At 47.8% G+C, this 20,086-nt stretch overlaps 1 protein-coding gene across 3 annotated transcripts in view; it reads right to left on the bottom strand.

Annotated features, from left to right (window-relative positions):
* Window positions 1-20,086, bottom strand: part of LOC126521980 (uncharacterized) — a 36,808-nt gene that overhangs the window by 9,985 nt on the left and 6,737 nt on the right. For all 3 annotated transcript variants that reach the window (XM_055066203.2, XM_055066202.2, XM_055066204.1), the window contains exon 5: window positions 17,056-17,098. In XM_055066203.2, coding sequence (XP_054922178.1) covers window positions 17,056-17,098 — 43 coding nt within the window. The remainder of the gene's footprint in view (window positions 1-17,055; window positions 17,099-20,086) is intronic.

Raw genomic sequence — 20,086 nt, 5'->3', positions numbered from 1 at the left:
GCTCATAACCGAAGTCGGGCGTCCTTTGGCGTTTCTTGAGCGCAGCGCACAGAGAAGGCCTCGTTCTCACGTTCAGGTGCACACAGGACACTGCAAAGTGACTTCGGGAGAGTTGACATTTTTGTTCTCGTTTCCGGCAAGCGTTAGAACTACGCCGAAAGTCAACCGCTCAGTCAGCAAGCACGGCACAACCCTCACTAAGCCCTGCCAGGCTCTTTCCCCTTTTATACTGCTGCCTAGTTCCTTACAGTAGTTTAGCAGCACTCAGAACGCGTCCACAAATCGGAAAATTGCACTAGAAAGCACATCATCACTTTGAAACACTACACGAAAGCAATAGGTTAAAAATCCTGCCTCAGGAAGAAAAACATCAGTAACAAGCAATTTTGAGGCTGATTCCCACGTTAGGGGCTTCGACTTAAGCCATCGGCGTTACCGTTGAGACTCCCCTTTTTGTAACGCACCTCAAAGGAATATTGTTGCAAAGCGAGGCTCCAGCGCAGGAGGCGGCCATTTTTGGGAGAGATGGTCTGCAGCCATTGGAGAGGGCAGTGATCCGTTTCAATGATAAACCTCGAGCCGGCTAGGTAACATGACAATTTCTGAACGGCCCACACGATACACGCACACTCTTTCTCGGTGGCGCTATACGCCTGCTCACGACTGGTCAGCTTACGACTAGCATACAGGACGGGGTGTTCTACTTCTCCATTTTCCCGTTGGCACAGTACAACGCCCATGCCTCGCTCACTAGCATCACACTGAACAACGAACCCTTTTGTGTAGTCGGGCGATCGTAGCACAGGCTGGCTTGTTAGGGCGCTCTTTAGGGCGCTAAAAGCTCTTTCCTTCGTCTCATCCCAGACGACTGTTTGCGGCTCTGTCTTTCTTAGAGCATCCGTCAAGGGAGCCGCGATATCAGAGTACCTGGGGATGTACCTCTGATAGTAGCCGGCGACACCTAAGAACGACCGAATATCGGTCTTCGTGCGCGGTGGCGGGAAGTCTCGCACAGCGGCCACCTTTATTTCAGAGGGGCGGCGTCGACCCCGACCAATCACGTGTCCGAGGTAGACAACCTCGGCCTGTGCTAACTGGCACTTGGGAGCCTTGACTGTCAAGCCCGCATCGCGCAGGCGGGTTAGCACTGCCCGCAAGTGCGCCATATGCTCAGGCCAGGATGCGGAGAATATCGCTACGTCGTCTAGATACGGTAAAGCGAATTCTTGCTGTCCCCGCAACACTTTATCCATGAGGCTTGAAAAGCAGTATGGCGCGTTCTTCAAACCAAAACTCAAAACTTTAGGACGGAATGTCCCCATTGGTGAAATGAACGCCGCATACCTACTAGCCTCTTCTGTAAGTGGAACCTGCCAATAACCCCTGACAAGATCTAGGGTGGAAATAAACTGAGCGCTACTCACTCTCTCAAGGCGCTCCTCGATGTTAGGGATCGGATAAATTTGATCCTTAGTGATGGAATTAAGCCTGCGGTAGTCGACGCAAGGACGAGGTTCCTTGCCCGGTACCTCAACTAAAATCAAAGGGGAGGTATAATCACTCTCACCCGCTTCAATAACACCGAGCTGTAGCATTTTCGTTACCTCAGCCTCCATAATATCGCTCTGGCGGGGTGACACCCGGTACGCCTTGGATCGTACTGGCTCTGGGGAGGTAAGTTCTATGTCATGAGTAAGGACAGAAGTCCTACCAGGCCTCTCAGAGAACAGACCTTGAAACTCTTGTAAGAGCTGGTGTAGTTCGGTTTTCTGCTCAGGCGACAGCGATGCTTTACTTATTAAGTCACTAATGACTTGATCGGTGTCTTTCCTGTTCGTCACTGAGCCTAGTCCCGGAAGCTCGACCGGAAGCTCTTCGGGAACGTTTACCATCATGCACACCACTGCTTCCCGTTGCTTATAGGGTTTGAGCAGATTACAGTGGTAAACTTGCTGTGCTTTCCGCTTTCCTGGCAGACTCACCACGTAGTTAACGTCCGACAGTTTTTGAACAATCCGTGCTGGGCCCTCCCACTGCACGTCGAGTTTGTTCTTTAGCGATGTGCGCAATATCATGACCTCATCGCCCACCTCAAAACGACGGGCCCTGGCTGTCCGATCATAATAAACCTTGGCCCTCTGCTGGGCCTCTGCCATTGCTTCACCTGACAACTCCTGTGCCCTTCTTAAGCGTTCGAGGAGCTTAAGCACGTACTCTACCACGACTGGGTCGTCGCCCCTGCCTTCCCATGATTCTCGAAGCATGCGAAGCGGAGATCGCAGCGAGCGACCGTACACCAGCTCAGCTGGCGAAAACCCCGTAGCCGCATGCGGCGCGGTCCTTAATGCAAACATCACTCCAGGCAGACACAGCTCCCAGTCAGTTTGATGTTCAAAACACAATGCTCTCAACACGCGCTTCATAACGGAGTGGAGCTTCTCAACGGAATTCGACTGGGGGTGGTGCACTGAGCTGTGTAACAGCCTTACCCCGCACCTTTCGAGAAAGGCTGTCGTCAAAGCGCTAGTAAACACTGTGCCCTGATCTGACTGGATTTCTGCAGGAAAACCAACTCGCGCAAATATGGACAGTAGTGCATTGACTATCTCAACTGAGCTGAGTTCTTTAAGCGGCACTGCTTCAGGGAACTTTGTCGCTGGGCAGATCACAGTCAAAATGTGTCGGTACCCCCGTGGCTGTTACCGGCAGAGGTCCCACTGTATCAATAACGAGCCGTCTAAAAGGCTCCGTAATGATCGGTACCAACTTCAACGGCGCCCTCGATTTGTCCCCTGGCTTGCCCACCCGCTGACAGGTGTCGCATGTCTTCACAAAGTGGTCTGCGTCCCGAAAACACCCTGGCCAATAGTACTCCTGCAAGAGACGGTCCTTAGTTTTCTTGACTCCTAGGTGTCCGGACCACGAACCCCCATGCGACAAGCGCAACAGATCCTGACGATAGCATTGAGGCACGATCAGCTGATCGAACTCCACTCCCCTGCGGTCTAGATACTTCCGGTACAGGACCCCACCTCTTTCCACAAAGCGAGCATTTTTCTTGGCGATACCTTCCGTGATAATGCAGCGTATGTTTTCTAGGCTGCCATCCTTCTTTTGCTCGGCTATCAAAGCCGACCGGCTGACTTTTAGCAACCTGTTAAGTCCGTCTGACGTAGGCGCGATGAGCAAATCTGGAGACAGCTCTTCTAACTTTCCCGTGTCGGGAATTTCCTCTCCAGTATCTGCTGCCTTTAACGCTACAGGCTCAATTTTATCCCGTTCGGGCGTGCTCTGAATACCAGCTTGCTGCGCCTCTGACCCTTTTTCATCGTTCAACAACGTCGGCCCCGCAACTACCGCCTTTGCAGCGAGCTCCCGAACCTTCGATCTGGTTAAGGCCTGAACGCTAGCCTCACCAAACAAAAGCCCCTTCTCGCGCAGGAGGTGATCGGACCTGTTCGAAAATAGGTACGGGTACTGGGGGGGCAGCATAGATGACACTGCGGCCTCCGTCTCAAGTGCTCCGAAAGGTCCTTCAATAAGCACTTTTGCTACCGGCAGACACACGCTATGAGCTTCCACTGCTTGCTTGATCCATGCGCACTCGCCCGTGAACATATCGGGTTCTACGTAAGAGGGGTGAACTACATCCATTGTAGCTGCGGAATCGCGAAGCACTCGGCACTCTTTCCCGTTCACGAGGAGGTCTCGCATGTAAGGCTCGAGAAGCTTCATGTTCTCGTCAGTGCTGCATATAGACAAAAACACGACTTGTGTTTTTGTTTCTGGACACTGCGCCGAAAAGTGACCCGGCTTCTGGCACGTATAACAAACGCGCGCTTGCCTCGTCTCGAACCGCTTTCTGCGTTCGGCTTCGGTTGCCGCCGTCTCCTTACGTTCGGTCGGACTGCTTTCACTCGCATCCGAACTACGTGTGTCCCCCTTTGCTCTCATGGGTGTGAACTTCGGCCTCTCAAACTTGGAGCCAAATTCACCCTTTTGACCATCCTTAGCTCCGCGAGCCCGACGCGTCACAAACTCCTCGGCTAGCTCAGCGGCTCGAGCCACCGTACTAACGTCTGGCCTATCCAAGACCCAGTACCGCACGTTCTCAGGTAACCGACTATAAAACTGTTCTAGCCCAAAACACTGCAGAACTTTCTCGTGGTCACCAAACGCTTTCTCTTCTTTGAGCCACTCCTGCATGTTTGACATAAGCCTGTACGCAAACTCTGTATATGACTCACTTCTGCCTTTCTCGTTTTCCCGAAACTTCCGACGGAACGCCTCCGCTGACAGCCGGTACTTTTTTAGCAGACTCGATTTCACTTTGTCGAAATCCTCTGCCTCCTCTCTCTCCAAGCGAGCGACTACGTCGGCCGCCTCGCCGGGTAGCAAAGTGAGCAAGCGCTGTGGCCACGTTTCCCGAGAGAACCCCTGCTTCTCGCACGTTCGCTCAAAGTTAACCAGGAACAAACCAATGTCCTCTCCAAGCTTAAACGGCCGCATCAGGTCAGTCATTTTGAACAATACTCGTTCTCCTGCACCGTGTGCCTGACTTCCATTACGAGCGCGCTCCATCTCTAACTCGAGACGCTTCATTTCCAAAGCGTGTTGACGGTCGCGCTCTTCTTTTTCTTTCTCTTTTTGCTCTTTAAGTTCGCGCTCCTGTCTTTTTGCCGTCTCCCTCTCCTCAATGGTCTCAAGGCATTCCGACAGCTCGTCATCCTCAGCTTCTAACTCAAGAATAGCCCTTAGCAGTTCTGGTTTTCTGAGTTTGTCTGAGACATCCAGACCCAACTCTCTTGCAAGCTCCAGCAATTTCGGTTTGCGCAACGACTTCAAATCCATGGCTGCTCTGAATGCTGCTTTCTCTACTGCCTACTATTGTCTTGCCGCAAACTAACCCGGCAGCAACGACAACCACAATTACCAGCTCTGTTTCTAACACTAACAAAAGCCTGGCAAAACTCAGAAGAAGAAAGTCCCGCACTCACCAAACCTCGCAGCCAAGACTTCAGCGCAGTCGTTCCGCTGCAGGCAACCAGTCGTCACACAGGGCTCGTTGCACTGCTCCCGGATGGTCGTTGTGCTGCTCAGCATACAGTCAACCGCATCTCTTCGCTGCTGGCCTCCGTTGTCGCGATCTCTCCGCTGCCAACCAGTTGTTAGGAATCGCACCGCTGGCACGAGTTGTTGGGGTCTCGGTGCTGACGCCCGTTATTGCCAATGGGTCGCAAGCCCCAAGGGTAGCGTTGGCCTGGCGGCCTGGGGCACTGGAAGCATCCGAAGGTCCCGGCAAAGCAAGAGAAGACTGGTAACAGAACAACTTGTTTATTCTAACATAGCAAAAGAGCGGCCGGTCAGGTCGACCGAAGTGGAGAGACGGGAGAGCACGTAACTCAACAGTACAAATCGGAGCCTCTCTCCTGGCGTCCGGGGGCAGCTGCTCTTATACTCTCGGCGTCGCGGTCCAAAAGGGAAGGTCACGGGAAGAGCCCACGCGACGGCGCGCACGGTCGAGCCGAGAGACATGTTGAGCCGAGAGACATGGTGAACCGAGTGTAGTGACGCATCGCCAACCCGCCCACACGACGGCGCGCACGGTCGAGCCGAGAGACCTCCTGGCTCCTCATTTGGGGAACTCCGCTCCCCGGCTGCCGCGCTTTGACAAGCGAGGGCACACACACACACACGCACACACGAAGACACGTGGCACTGAAACACGCCTGGACACGCTTGGCGGGGAAGCGTTGCGGCGGCGTCGCGCGGGCCAAAATGTCCGCCGCTTTGAACGAAGCCCCGGCGTCCGGTGCATCCGCGCCGGCATTACCGCGCGTTGTAGGCGAAACGTAACAAGGAACACTCCTGTTTTCTACATCAATTCTGGCTATAAAGCCAAAGCTATCTTTACAATGGTACTCCCCAAAATGGTGAGCATCTCAACTGTGATATATCACAACAAAAATATACTACCTGCGCAGTGGCAGGTGTTAAAGGCATACGGACATGATATTTTCGACTCTTAATTTCTTGCATTGAGTGAGAGTCCCACACCTAAAACCCTAGAAGAAAATACCCACAAGCTTCAGTGCACCCCAATTAATCTAATATAACATAACAGCTTTTCTACAGCCAGTTTGGTTGCATTTCTACTGTGACGGGACATCACGATGCAGAAGGTGGTAATGTGAGAACAAGACATTGCAGTGTTTTGCACTTGCTCCGGTTCACCCGGTCGTCTCGTATGCTGCTAGTCGTTGTTCGATCCTACATAGCGACATAGCAGACGACCGAGCGAGCTGCAGCGAGTGTTGAAACGTGGCACTGTCCTGCTCCCACGTGACTTTCTGTGTCATGAAGTTGTGACACAGTAGGCTCCCAAGAAAAGAATTCGAAGCTGAGCGTAGAAAAGAGACTATATTAATTAAATAGGGCGCGCCAAGGCTAGGTTCTTTTTTTCTGAGGTTTAGAGATCTACGACCTTCATTCTATGGACAAAAAAAAAAAGAATCGAGACTCCAAAATATGTCAGTACGCTTAATTTTCAACAGCTAAAGATATTGTCAAGTGCTAAAGCTGTTAAAAATATATATAATATATATGAAGAACAAATACTGATGTGCGAATAGATGCCCTTATTTTTGAATTTTGCATTTCAGTAAAGTTCAACTGAGGGACGAGACTTGCTGCTGTTGATAAAAATGAACCTTTCATGGATTCAGTCCCAAGCTATTAGAAATAGAGTGCAAAGTTCGAGGGTGAGGAATTTCCAACAAAATTTAAGCAATGTCCAAGGGTCAAGAGAACAAGCTTAAGTATTACCAAGTTGTGATCTTGACAGCCAGCTAAATTTCGGCTACATCACTTTACGAGACAGCTTACAATATCCAAGAAATGTATTCTATCTGAAATTATTTATTTGTTTGCAGTACAGACGCTGTCAGACATATGCTTGCCTAAATAATTGAAAACTATGAACCATGCCGTATGTACAAAAGTACACACTAAACATTTAACAGCCTGGTCATGAGGACATGTGGCAGCCAATCACTGTTGATAAAAGATTATTACGGCATTATGATTAGAAACAGAAAGAAGAATTGCTGCTACAGTTGCCGTCCGAGTATGAAACCTAGGGAAGGCATATTTCAAACGTAAATGTTGTACTTTTCTAAGCAATAGTAGGGTGCTAATGCATGACAATTGCCATAAATGAGACACAGTGAATGTAAATTATGTTTATCTTGCTAAGAACTGTAAAGCATGTTGAAGCAAATAAGGTGACATACATTCCAGAAACCTTTTCTTTTTTGCTTTGCAGGACAATGTATTTGATGCAGCTGCCATGGCAACGACTGTGTTGAAATTCAATGCATGTACCATCCACTTTACCATTAGAGTTTGCCCTGCAAGACCATTTTCCATTTGCAGACCAAGACAGCAAATGATGGGAACAAACTTTTAAGGGGGGACACGGCTCTTTGCGGCGAAAAAATTGCGAAAAAATCGATTTTTTGAAAACGAAATTTTCGATATCTACAGCTAATATTCCTTTAATTCACCAAGTTTCGAATCTCGGGGAAGAGTATTTCGTCCGCAATATCAATTTATAACATCACTGTGAGCTGAATTCCGCGCAAAAACAGCCCTTTTTAGCGCGGCGCGTAGCTCTTTTTCTACGCGCGCGATCGCAGCCATCTTGGTCTCGTTGGAAAGAGGAGCCTTCCTTCTTTAATTTCCCGCCAAAAGTGACTCCGTCGGTACGCCAGTGACGTTGAAATCCGGGGAGAAAAAAAGCCCGAACGCGCGATCCGATTCGTTGACTAGCGCACGTGACCAAAAACGCGCGCTGTGGTTGGCTGCGCGAGGTTCCCATCGTCTGCTCCACTCCGCAGGCGACGCGACTGCGCGTCTCGTAGGTTTGTTGGCACCATGCCCAACGATGTCCGATCCACCGGGAAAGTTTGCCACGAGGCACAAGTTCGGCAAAAAGAAGAAGCGATCAGCTTATAACTTTCAAAAGCGCTCCATTCCTTCTGAAAGCATCGAGAGTAGCTCGCCGCCAACCGCAAATGATGCCGAAACCGCGGACGATGCCGAAGTAGGCCTAGCCAGCTCACAAATGAGTGAAATCGTTACGGACAGCGGCCGCGTTCGGCGTGACACTGCAATGTTGCAGCGTGCGGATTTGTTGCAGAGGGAGATGAATGCTCAAAAAAAACTTCGAGTTCTCGCGTCAACGCCAGCAACAACGCGGGTGTTGGATTTGCTCACTCGCGCCGACGGCGTTGCAGCCGCGCCAGTCGACGCCGAGGTAGGCTTCGCTTTCCTCAGTAGGACTCCGTGAGCGGACTGATGTCAAGTACAAGGTGTGCGGCGGCAGCGTCGCAGTAGGCAAAAGCGAACGGTAATCTGGCCTCGCCATAAAGATCGTTATCACGTGCGCGTGTTGCGGCGATATCGCGTCGGCATGGAGCTCGACCCTCGTGAACAACCTCGCCGCGCGCGCGATGCAAGACACCGGGAATCGGCGAACGGCGCTAAACGATGTTTTTGCCGCATTTGGGTGGCCGTGGTCAGAGCGACTACATTCCTGGTGGCTTTTAGCCACTTTCACTGCAAAGTAATGCAAAATTATTTCTGCACTTTTGATTAAAAGTGAATGTATTCCTTTTTTCTCGTTTTCTCAAAACGACATTGTTGATGGTAGTGTAGTTTTGGAGTGACGATATCTCTGGTTCTACTCATCTTATTGCAATAATTCTTTTTTCATCAGAAAGGTGGACAAATTGGGAGTGCAGTAGGCCTAAAATGTGAACAAACATCATTACAGAAATTTTGAAAAAGTAATAATTTCTCCAGGGCTTCACTAATGCCTTCTGCTTACAAAAGTTTGACATGCTGTAACTTCGGCATAAATCAGTTTAGAACATTCATTCTTGTAGCACTGCAACCTCTGATCATTCAACATCATTTTGATGTGCCAGTCTCCTTCATTAACAGCCAGCATTGTAGAGAGAACTTGCCTCCAAATTAGTCCACACAAAAAAACATGAATTGCTTATATTTTGAAAAGTACTTGTTGCATGGGAAAACCAATTGAATATTTGAAATCAGCATGTCAAAATACATAAGTGATGGAAGTTTTATCAAATTGTGGCCACAAATAAAAAATAAAAATTTAAGTGGGGTGTCCCCCCTTAAAAACAACATTGTACAAATTACTATAGCAGAACAACTAGCCTTCACAATTTCTTTTCCCCCGAGTTAAAGACCTTCAGAAAGTATGTAATTAATGTGTGTTGGGACAATATTTTTCATTCTACTGATTCAAATGTGGCTCATGATACTTTTTTTAGTTGCTTCTCGGCAGTGTACAAAAAAAACGTTTCATTTACAAACGTCTGGAAAGGATGAAAGGCTGTTGAAAGCCATGAATGACGTGTAAACTATTGCATAGGATTGACAAAAAATGTCGTTTATTTGAGAAGTTCATGTGTAAGCATAAAGAAGTAGACTTAATTGCATTTAAGTGGCTTTGAAATGTTTTAGATAAGGAACTTAAAAAGTGAAAGGAAATGTATTACTTTCTTCTATTTTCTTGCTGTTCTAAACAAAGAGATGTATAATGGAACAAGCTGAATTCACTTATGAGAGGGAGCAAGGAAATCTTACATGGTGGGGGAACAGTCAGTGGTGATCTTATGGTCAATGCCTTTAACAACTATTTTGTGTACTGAAGTTTTTACGCTGAGCCACGCACATCCTACACAACTTTAGATCCTGCTAATGTAAATATTCTTTTTAGAAGGAGCAGTAGAACCTGAAGTTCGTGCTGCTTTCTTGGGGCTCAAAAATAGTCATAGCTGGGATGCTGATGGGCTGAAAGTAGGGCTAGTCAAATTGCTCCAGTGATGACATATATATTTAGCTTATGTATTTGAATGGGTGTTTTTCCATCCAAAATGCAAGGAGTTCATGTGGTGGCTTTATATAAGGAGACAAAAAAGATGTTTCAATTATAGACCAGTGTTGATATTGCCCGTGTTTTCTAAAGGTTTAGAGAAAAAAATATATAATTGACAATATCCTTTCTGTAACAAGTATGTGACAACGAAATGTCAGTATGGTTTTCTAAAAAATAGATCAATAGAACTTGCTAGACAGAATATATATATTGGAGAACTTAAAAAAAAGAAAGAAAAAATTTGCTCTTGGAATTTTTGTTCATATTACGCAAGCCTTTGATTACATAAATCAAAGTTTTATTTGATAAACTAAGTTACTATGGCATCTGTGGGCTTCCCCTGATGCTACTCAAAAGTTATCTTTCAGAATGACGTCAGTTTGTATCGACGAATGAAACAAAAAGCAAATAATTTCAGGAGTAGTACTGGGTAACATTCTCAGGCCATTTATCTTTAATTTATACACAAATGACATAGTCCATATTTCCTCAGAAGTTAGTTATAATTTATGCTGACGATACCAGCACATTTGTTTCATCTTTATCAGATGCAGATCTTTTTCATAAAGCTACTGCTGTTTTAGCGGAAGAAAGCGAGGAGAAGCGAAAACGGCGTTCGGTTTGACATTTCTGGTCTTTCCGCGGTGCGTAGCGATATAATAGTTTTCAAACACGACTGTTATCACGCAATGTATGCTCTGCGCTTGTCAGCTCAAAACGGCCAGACCTGGTGAGGGACTCTTTTGGACTCAAATCGCCACAGGCACATCCGAAAAAGCTCTGAACGCCTGCCAGGATACTTATTAGGCATATTGGTGTTCGTACTGTGACAGGAGATGGCGGGTGCACGTGCGAATAATTAAGGAATACATACTGTGTCCCATGACAATTGCCCCTTTCCACACGTGCGATGCTTCACCGCGTAGCACTACTGTATTAAGGCAAAGCTGACTTTCGGAACCAGCATTATACAACGCGTCCTGCTTTACGAGCTTCGAAGACAATTACGAGGATGACAAAGGCGGAGTCAATGGCATTGCTCACAGCGGCGAATTGTTTTAATGAAAAACACGGCGTCGAACAGCAAGAAGCTTGGTAGGGAACGTCGAAGAAGCTAGGTCTAGCATTGCCGCTGTGGTGGCTACTGCTGCTAGCTGATCTGCATGCGAGAGCGCCAGTTCGAGGTGGCGAGGTAAGGCAGGTAAGGCATGCAAGGCAGCTCCTGCTGGGTAGAAGGAACAGCACCCTGGCAGCTATGAAACATAGCACAACGCTGCCGTGATGAAGAGCGCCACCAATGGTGTTGCATGCATCGCACCTCAATGGCGCACGAGGTGGGACTGACGGGAAACTGTCAGCATTCCAAAAATACGCCGAACGTCTCAACATGCTGGCTTGCGCACAGGAAATTCTTGAAGGGGTCCTGAACCACATTTTATCGAAGTCGAGAAATGTATTTGACATTAAAGCAGACTATTTCAAGAATACTTTGCAGCAAAAAGTACTTCAATGCATTCAGCAGAAGCATATTTATTGGCAATCAAAGATTGCATGCCATCCCCTTCGCAGTGCTCCCAGTCCTTTATCAATTCCTTGCGCTGCGAAGGCTATGGAGGATAAGAGTGGTGCCGTAACGCTCTGCCTACTGGACGTTATCGTTGTGAGCAGTAATAATTTGGTTTCATATGTTTACATAGACGCCACTGGCTCCAATTTTGGTACCTACGATGCACCAAACTCAGAGGCTATCTCACGGTTCTGAGAAGCGTGCATGTTGTCCGACCTTAAGTTTCCTCGTTTCAAGGCTAGTTTGGTGTTCAAAGCTAGTTGAAATGAGCAACACCCGACGGCACGATACCAATAAGCAGGGCAGCCAAAGCAGCAGCACAGTTTCCCCGCCACCGCAAGCCGATCCAGACTGTTGTGTCTTGTGTTGCTGCGTTCCGACACTACACGACAGATGGTGGCACAGAATGCCAAAAACTAAGCCCCTCCCCAAAACTGGCCGAAAGCAACCCTGATAACTCTATCAGTGTGTTGTCACGTGGGCCTGGTATCAGTGGCGCTCGGCAAGTTTCGCGGGCATGTGCTGCTTTGTGAACTTGCACAACAGTGGGTCACTGTCTGCACCTAGGAATTTTTCTTTTGAATACAGTCAACGACTGAATTTTCGGACGCCCAAATTTTCGGACATGCCTGATATTTCGGACGTCTTCGCGGCACCGCCACCTGCCCCGTAGAATCAATGTATAAGGACATCTGAAGTTTCGGACGCTCGAACCCCCCGCCGTCCAATTTTCTGGACTTTTTGACACTATGGAAGGTCATTTGGCTGCTCGCGCAGCGCCCTTGCGAAGGAAATCGACTTGCAGCCGAAGCATATCACCGCTTTGAACCACGACTAGCCGAATCTAGCCGTCACACACCAATTTGGTCTGGCCACGCTGGCTATGTTCATCGCAGCAAATGGCCGCACTTACGCCTCTGGCCTCCATGCCTCCGGCGGAGTTTCCGGAGCAGCGCTATTTCGCTTGTTTGCGCAGGCCACGTTTTGGCTAGCGTGGTGTGTGGTTGTGCTGTTGCATCGTGTGCTCTGCGACGCTAGGCCTAGGTGCTTCGACGCTCGTCAGCGAACTCCACTGTTCGCAACTTGAGGATTTCGCTTGCCTTCGATGGGCCCCACTCAGTCTTCGTCGTTCTCGCCGATGGCATCGAAGCGCGGAAAGCAGTACCGTACCCACGGAAATAACTTTTGAACACTTTGTTGATGCTGACAACGAGCTCAACTTCTGCGCAGAACTGACTGACGAGGGAATAGTCCGTCAGGTTGTGGAGCATTCAGAAGACTTCGATGTTGAAAATGAGGAGCCAATGCCTGCGCCGCCTACAAGCGCCGAGTTGACGCAAGCACTGTTGACTCTTTCATCGGTGTACAATGCTGACATGACCCTTGCTCAGATCGAGGCGAATATGATCGCATGCAACCGGAACGCCGTCCAAACAACAATCAACAAGTTCTTCAAGCCACTGCAGCAATAACACTGGCTGCCCAACGATGCACATGTACATAATAAACCGGCAGTCGGCTGCATACAGTTTTTGAACCCCTCTTTTTATAGCACCTTCATTGATGCTTTGGCAGGGTTTCGGAAGCCTGGTACTTACTTCGCCCTTTACCTCTAGATCCAAGAAAAAAAAGAAGAAAGGTGCGTTTTTTTGCATGCATTAATTTTTTCGGACTGCCTGAATTTTCTGACGTTTTTACGTTCCCTAGAGGGTCCGAAAAATCGGTCGACTGTATTTGCCAAATAAGCTATTATTTCTCACACCCGTGTCATCAAGATATCACCGTGAAAAGAGCGGGGGGAGGGGGGGGGGGGTCATTTTAGATTTTTCGAATCTAAACACCTCCCCACCCCACCCTCAGTTTAGGCATCGCGATCATGAAAGAAAAGGGGGTGCTTAGAATTTAGTAAATACGGTATGTAATTCCTCTTGAAATTCTAAATGCAAATTTTAGCTTACTTCAGCTTTTTTTTATTAAACTGCATCAACAAATATGCACAGCAACAGTAGGAAGAAGCACACTGATACAAACACCATTCCTTATGTCAGCTATTCACCAAGAGCAGCTGCGCATGGGAATCTGTTATATTATGAAATATAGCACCCAGAAAAGATTGAGGAGACGGCTTCTGTTGAAAAGAGAGTGTAAGAAAAAATGACTACGCACTCTGCTAATGAGCTCCACGTGGTGCGCACGACTGCAAAGTTTGGTTGAGATGTTCACAGCAGCTCGTATTATCCACAGACTATTTTTTAACAAGCCCAAGGCGTGGTTCAGGACCTCATTAAAGTGACAGCCATCTGGCCAGAATGCAGAATGCGATGGCAAAAAGTCTAACCTCTTAGCCGACATCTTTTCACGGTCGCAGCAGCTCTGCCGAGCAACTTCTCCTTTGCATTCTAAATGCCACACACCGTAGTCAATGGTAGATTCCTCTTGCGTGCTAGTGCGGACTTCTTTATGTCACATTCAATAGCATTAATGATGTCAAATTTAGCTTCAGCATGACGTGAGTCCTAGCTTGCACGATGCCACAACCATAGTGCCACAAAGCTCTCTGGCACAGCACCATAATAAATCATGTTGATGTGGCTGGATGGACTGATGCTATGAGCATCCCTTTTGGAGTAGGACAGTGGGTTGCACCACTAAGCTCTTGTTATTATATTGCCTGATGTCTTACCAATGTTAAAATGAAAAAGGAACAAAAAAAAGAATTCCCACCGCCAAACTTTCTTAACCCCTATTGGGAACTTGGTTTTTGAACGCCTTCATTGTTTGTCATTTCCCTACTTCCACCAAACTTCCAATCACCTCTTACTAATCTCTCCCCCCCCCCCCCCCCCTATTACGGACATGTTTACTTTCCATGTGCTCTCGCTGAACCCAAGGGCTTCAAGGAGGCCAGAGGTGCCTAAATCGACCGCTGAGCAGATATCTTCAGATTCTAATAGAACATGCTCCATCGTTTCGCTAGCTTTACCTCAGAAAGCACATGCTTCTCCTTCCTTGTTGTATCTCGCTTTATAAGTGCGTGTTCTAAGGCATCCTGATCTTGCTTCGGAAAGTAATGCGCTTCCCTTTGAGTTATCATAAATTGCTTCATTCCTGATTTCGATTTTTCCTGCTCTTGAAAAGAAACCTGCTCACAGCAGGTTTCTTTTCCATTGCCGCCACCCATGAGATTATCTCAGCCTCTCTGTCTATCTGCTTGACATTCTTTGCTGTCATGTTGCTGACCACGCTGGTCGCATACTTGCTGGTAAGCTTCTTAGTTCTTTTCCTCCACTGTGAATCAATGCGGATCAATGTTTTTCCTCTACAAATATGTGAACACTCTCCCAGCCCATTTACTTTCTTCCATATTCCTCAGTCATTCTTCATAATCAATTTTACTCTGAGCTTCCCTCACTTCACCCTTTCAAGTGCCCTCTGCATTTGCACTTGGAGGCTGTTCCGATCTCCGAGGCTCATTGTTCTGCTGGGCCGATGTACCACCGTGATAGTGTGACAAAAAGTGGAAACACTTTGTGTTAACCGATATGTATGCAATAAGCTAGTACGGTTTATGCGGGTACAAAACACATTATGTTCAGTGGCCGCTAAGTTGTTGATTTGACTTTACTACTTTAAAACGAAACTACTGTTTAAGTGGGTATGGTTTAACGAGGTTTTACTGTACTTAATAACTAAATTCACAACCCATGCTTCTATATTGCACAAGATCAGTGCAGAAATGGCACTTCTCGATGCGTTAGAGCTCACAGCTATGAGGGCTTTGTTACTTCCTTCACAGCGTGGCCCGTTTGGCTGTGGCCCAAGACCCACGTCTTCATTCGAGTAGACATGCCTTTCACTACTGCATGCACATCACAATTATTTTTTCGCCAGTAAGCTGGTTGGCAACAGATTTGTTCGTCCATTGTGACGTAGCCGTGGGTTTGATAGTAGCATGCAGGCCGCGACGAAATCTGTCTTCGTCCTCGAAAGCTTCCGCCACATTTATGACATTGCACGAGCATTAAATGCACTGAGTCAAAACGAAACTACTGCCCGTGGTAACTCCTGTGGACAAAACCGTTGAGCAGTTCTGAAAGTACGCAGCCAACGCGCACTGAGTCAAAATGAAACTAATGCTCGCAGCGACTGTGGCGGACAAAACCGCAGACATCATCAATACGATCGTTAATGGCAACCATGCAGTTCTGGGGCATGTGGCCAACATGTACACTCAGTTGAACATTAACTACTGTATACCACAACCGCTGAGGACAAAACCACGGCTGTTTTCGACACGATCAGGGATGGCGACTACACAGTTCTGACGGCATGTGTGGCAATGCGGTATCATCTGCGGTGGTACACGCATGAACGCAGAAATAGACACAAAGTAATTGGCGTTTCTGTCGTTCCCATAAGGTTTCCGCTAATGACTACGGCAATGCAGACTCAACCGCTTCATTTCAATTGGCCTTTAGCAATGATTTCTCTCTTTTGCGTGTGCATTTGCATTTTGTCAAGGGTGCAGACACATGATAGCTGCGCCTTTTTGCCCGACACTTGTGCGCATGTGCGAGTTGCGAGAGAAAAATCTGGAGAATGTGCCTAGAGGAGGCCACGCTTTCCTCCGTTCAAACCTAGCCAATGGAAGTGCACACTACACAATAACCAATACTTAACTTCCAATCAAACGCCATCAGAGTGGCCTGTGTGGAGTCCGTAATAGGGAAGCATAAAATATAACAAATTCACAGTAACCACATGTCATTATTCATTGGTCTGCAGTCACTAAAGTGGCATCTACCTAAGTCAGAGGGGAAACCAATATAATAATGCAGATTAAGAAAAAAAGGTTGTACTCTCGCTTTGAACTGTGGGTCTTCCAATCACAAACACAGTGCTATGGCCACTACATAAGAAAATGCAAGTAGGGAGAAAGCTTATTCCAGAGCCCTTATCCACAGTCGCATACTGTAGCTGGGCTAGAGACCAACAGAGCAATGTGTGTCGTCCTCCGTAGTACCTAGGCATAGTCCCCAGATTTTCACCTCTCAACTCACACGCGGCGCACAAGGGTCAGGAAAACACGGTGTAGCTCTCTCATTTGCCAGCCCTTGATAAAATGGAAATACGTTGCCCATTTGCAGTACGGTGCGCTCGCCTCAAATAGAGGGTCGTTCGAATTAACCGGTGTGTGGCCAAATACGCCCAAATTAATGAGAGTTTGATGCAATTAAATAATGCATACGCCTGCAGTGAGCAAAGGTCGAGTCCAAATTATTGAATTTTCCAAATTAACAAGGGTCAAATTAACAAGGTCTTGCTGTATAAAGTGTACAACTGAAAACTGTGCTTTCCATTTCAGTTTCATCTGCTACCACGAGGTGGAGTCTCTGAATGGAAAGCACTCAGCCAGAGTAACCAACATTAGGATGGTCATTCACATTTTGTTGAAGCCCTGCACAGCCTCTCATAAATTAACAAAAGAAGCCACATGGAATTGCAGCTGCCGACTCACCAGGCTTAGCTGGCTTTCCCACGTCCATGGCAATCCGTAACAGCTGAAACAAACAAGCCACAAATTGCAGTGAGAGCCCTGCAATCATTGTGTGAACACTTGGACAATCTCTCCAAACATAACTTCAGCAATTTATTCAAACAATAAGGAGCCGCTAAATCTAGTATACACCCATTTACATCTAGTATGACCACACAGTCAAAATCAGCAGTTTCAGGCGATCGCTCCTGCTCTGGACACATTTACTGCAATCGCAACAGACTCTCGCAACAGACGCTACCATCTCTTCAAGAACAACTTCTCTGTTATGCACACATTGCTGTTGTCCTCAACCGCTGCAGCATCACCTACTGTGACCTCCAAAATACACGCACAGGCAACACCACTCTCAGAATCTGTGTGGTAAGCAGAACACCGCACAAATTACCGAGCACTAGATCTATGCAATAGCAGAGTGGTAAGTACACCCAGCTTCCAAATGCACGGTGGCACAGGGATGCAAGTTCAAATGCCAGTGACGGTGACGAAGGTCAGTTCTTTTCCCTATAGTTAAGGTGAAGCCGAGAATGAGAAGGTGGCATCATGATGACATGGTAATGATGACCTGACAGCTCGTCATCATCGGCATGACAGATGAACAGAGGAAACCCAGTTTCGAGCTTTCAACTGCTGTCACAGAAAAATTTCAGACAGCTTCTGGTCTCTGTATTCGGGTTAACATGTTTATTCTACTGCATGTAATTCACAAGCAATAGTTTCCTCGCATAAGACCTCCTGATAGGTGGTAACAAGCCTAATGGAGCAATCACTTGGTACAGTGAAACCTCGTTAAACCATAGTTGACCGGAGCACGAAAAAAGGATGTCCTAAACAGTACAGAAAAACTCATTAAACCGTACCCGCTTAAACAGTAGTTTCGGTTTAAAAGTAGTAAAGTCAATTCCCCGACTCAGCGGCAATTGAACATAATGTATTTTGTATCCACATAAACCGTACCAGCTTATTGCGTATGCATCGGTTAAAATGTAGCGTTTCCGCTTTTCGTCGCGCAAACACGACGGTACGTCGTCTCCACTGGGCGGTCCGGCAGAACAACAAGCCTCAGAGATCGGTACAACGGCCTCCAAGCGCCCTGTGCGTTTGCACGTGAAGCCGCATCAACATCATTTCGACGCCGTGCTATGGTGGCTAGAAGGCCACTATAGCTGTGCCAGATAGCGTTGTGGCTATAGTGTACTAGAATAATGTATTAGTTGTGGCGTCGTGCAAGCGAGGACTCGCGTCATGCCGAAGCTCGGATAAAAAGGACACCAAGTGCTCAGCATAGAAGAAAAATTAGACATCGTCCGTGCTATCGAAATTGACACGAATAAGTCGGCGCTGGCCCGCGACATGGATCTGCTGTTGACTACAGTGTGTGGCATTTGGAATGCGAAGTTGCTCAGCAGCGCTGCTGCGACCGCGAAGAGATGTCGGCTACGAGGTTCGACTTTTCGCTATCGTTGCCTCTGTTGTTGCCGAAGTGTCGACTAGCGACAGTGACGAGGACGACACGAAAAGCGACAGCACGGGCGATTCAGGCCCGACAGTGGCAGAAGCAGCGCGTTACGTCAGCCTCATGAATGCAATCGTCGTGACGAGAACAAGGGCGCGATAACGTAACTATTCCAAACGAAAAGTTTTCCAAACTCCGGCACCCGGCAATGAAAAAGGCGCCCCGGGACTCATGCAGCACTAGTGCGCGCGTGCACGGAGAATACGTTATGCCAACGAGGAATCTACCGTGCGCGTGTTTGCCGAGAGGAGGGGGGCTGGCTGAGAAGCTGGCACGCAGCTTGAGTAAGTTTGGGCCTGCTGTCGTCGTGCTAGGCCGTTGCGGCATCAAACGAAAATAACACTTATGTCGCGCGAAGTGAATAAATACTGCATTGTTTTTTCCCCTTTCATCGCACTCTCTCCGAGTTCCGTTTTCGACAGGTAAGTGGGCGATCTCATGCTATTTCGGTTAAACAGTACTACCGTTTAGTACGTACTTTTTCTGAGCTCCGGCCGACTACGGTTTAACGAGGTTTCACTGTAGTACTGCTTAACCGAAATAGCATGAAATCACCCACTTACCTGCAAAAAATGGAACTCAGAGAGAGTGCGATGAAATGGGAAAAAACATGCAGTACTTATTAACTTCACGGACAAAAGTGTTATTTTCGTTCAATGACGCGGCAGCCTAGCAGCGACAACAGCGGCCTCAAACTTATTGAAGCTGCGAGCCGGCTATTGAGCCAGCGCCCTCTTCTTGCCAAACACTTGCATGGCAGATTCCTCGTTGTTTTGCATATTCTCTGTGCACGGGCGCGGTAGTGCTGCAGAAGTCGCGGGGCGCCTTTTTCATTGCAGGGTGCTGTTCTTGTCGCGACAACTGCATTCATAAGGTTGACGTAGCGCGCAGCTTCTGCCGCTATTGGGCCTGAATTGCCCGTGCTGTCGCTTTCCGTGTCGTCTTCATCACTGTAGCGAGGCGACACTTCGGCAACAGCAGTGGCAACGATGGCGAAAAGTCGAACCTTGTCGCTGACATCTCTTCGCTGTCACAGCAGCACTGCAGAGATACTTCTTCGTATTCCAAATGGCATACACCGTAGTCAACAGTAGATCCCTGTCGCGTGCCAGCGCCAAATTCTTCGTGTCATGTTCGAAAGCACAAACTAATTTTTCTTCTATGCTGAGCACCGGTGTCTTTTTTTATCCGAGCTTCGGCATGACGCAAGCCCTTGTTGCATTAATTAGCTTGCATGACGCCACAATGCTCTCTGGCACGGCGCCGAAATGATATTGATGTGGCTTCACGTGCAAACACACAGGGTGCTTGGAGGCCATAGTTCTGATCTCTGAGGCTTGTTGTTCTGCCGGGCCGCACGATGGACATGACGCATCGCAGTGTTTGCGCGACGAAAAGTGGAAACACTACGTGTTAACCGATGCTTGCGCAATAAGCTGGTACGGTTTATGCAGATACAAAACGCATTATGTTCAA

The sequence above is a fragment of the Dermacentor andersoni genome, chromosome 6 (assembly GCF_023375885.2).
Source record: "Dermacentor andersoni chromosome 6, qqDerAnde1_hic_scaffold, whole genome shotgun sequence".
NCBI lineage: Eukaryota > Metazoa > Arthropoda > Arachnida > Ixodida > Ixodidae > Dermacentor > Dermacentor andersoni.
Note: the sequence above shows the minus strand (reverse complement) of the source record. Positions and strands in the feature narration are given on the sequence as shown.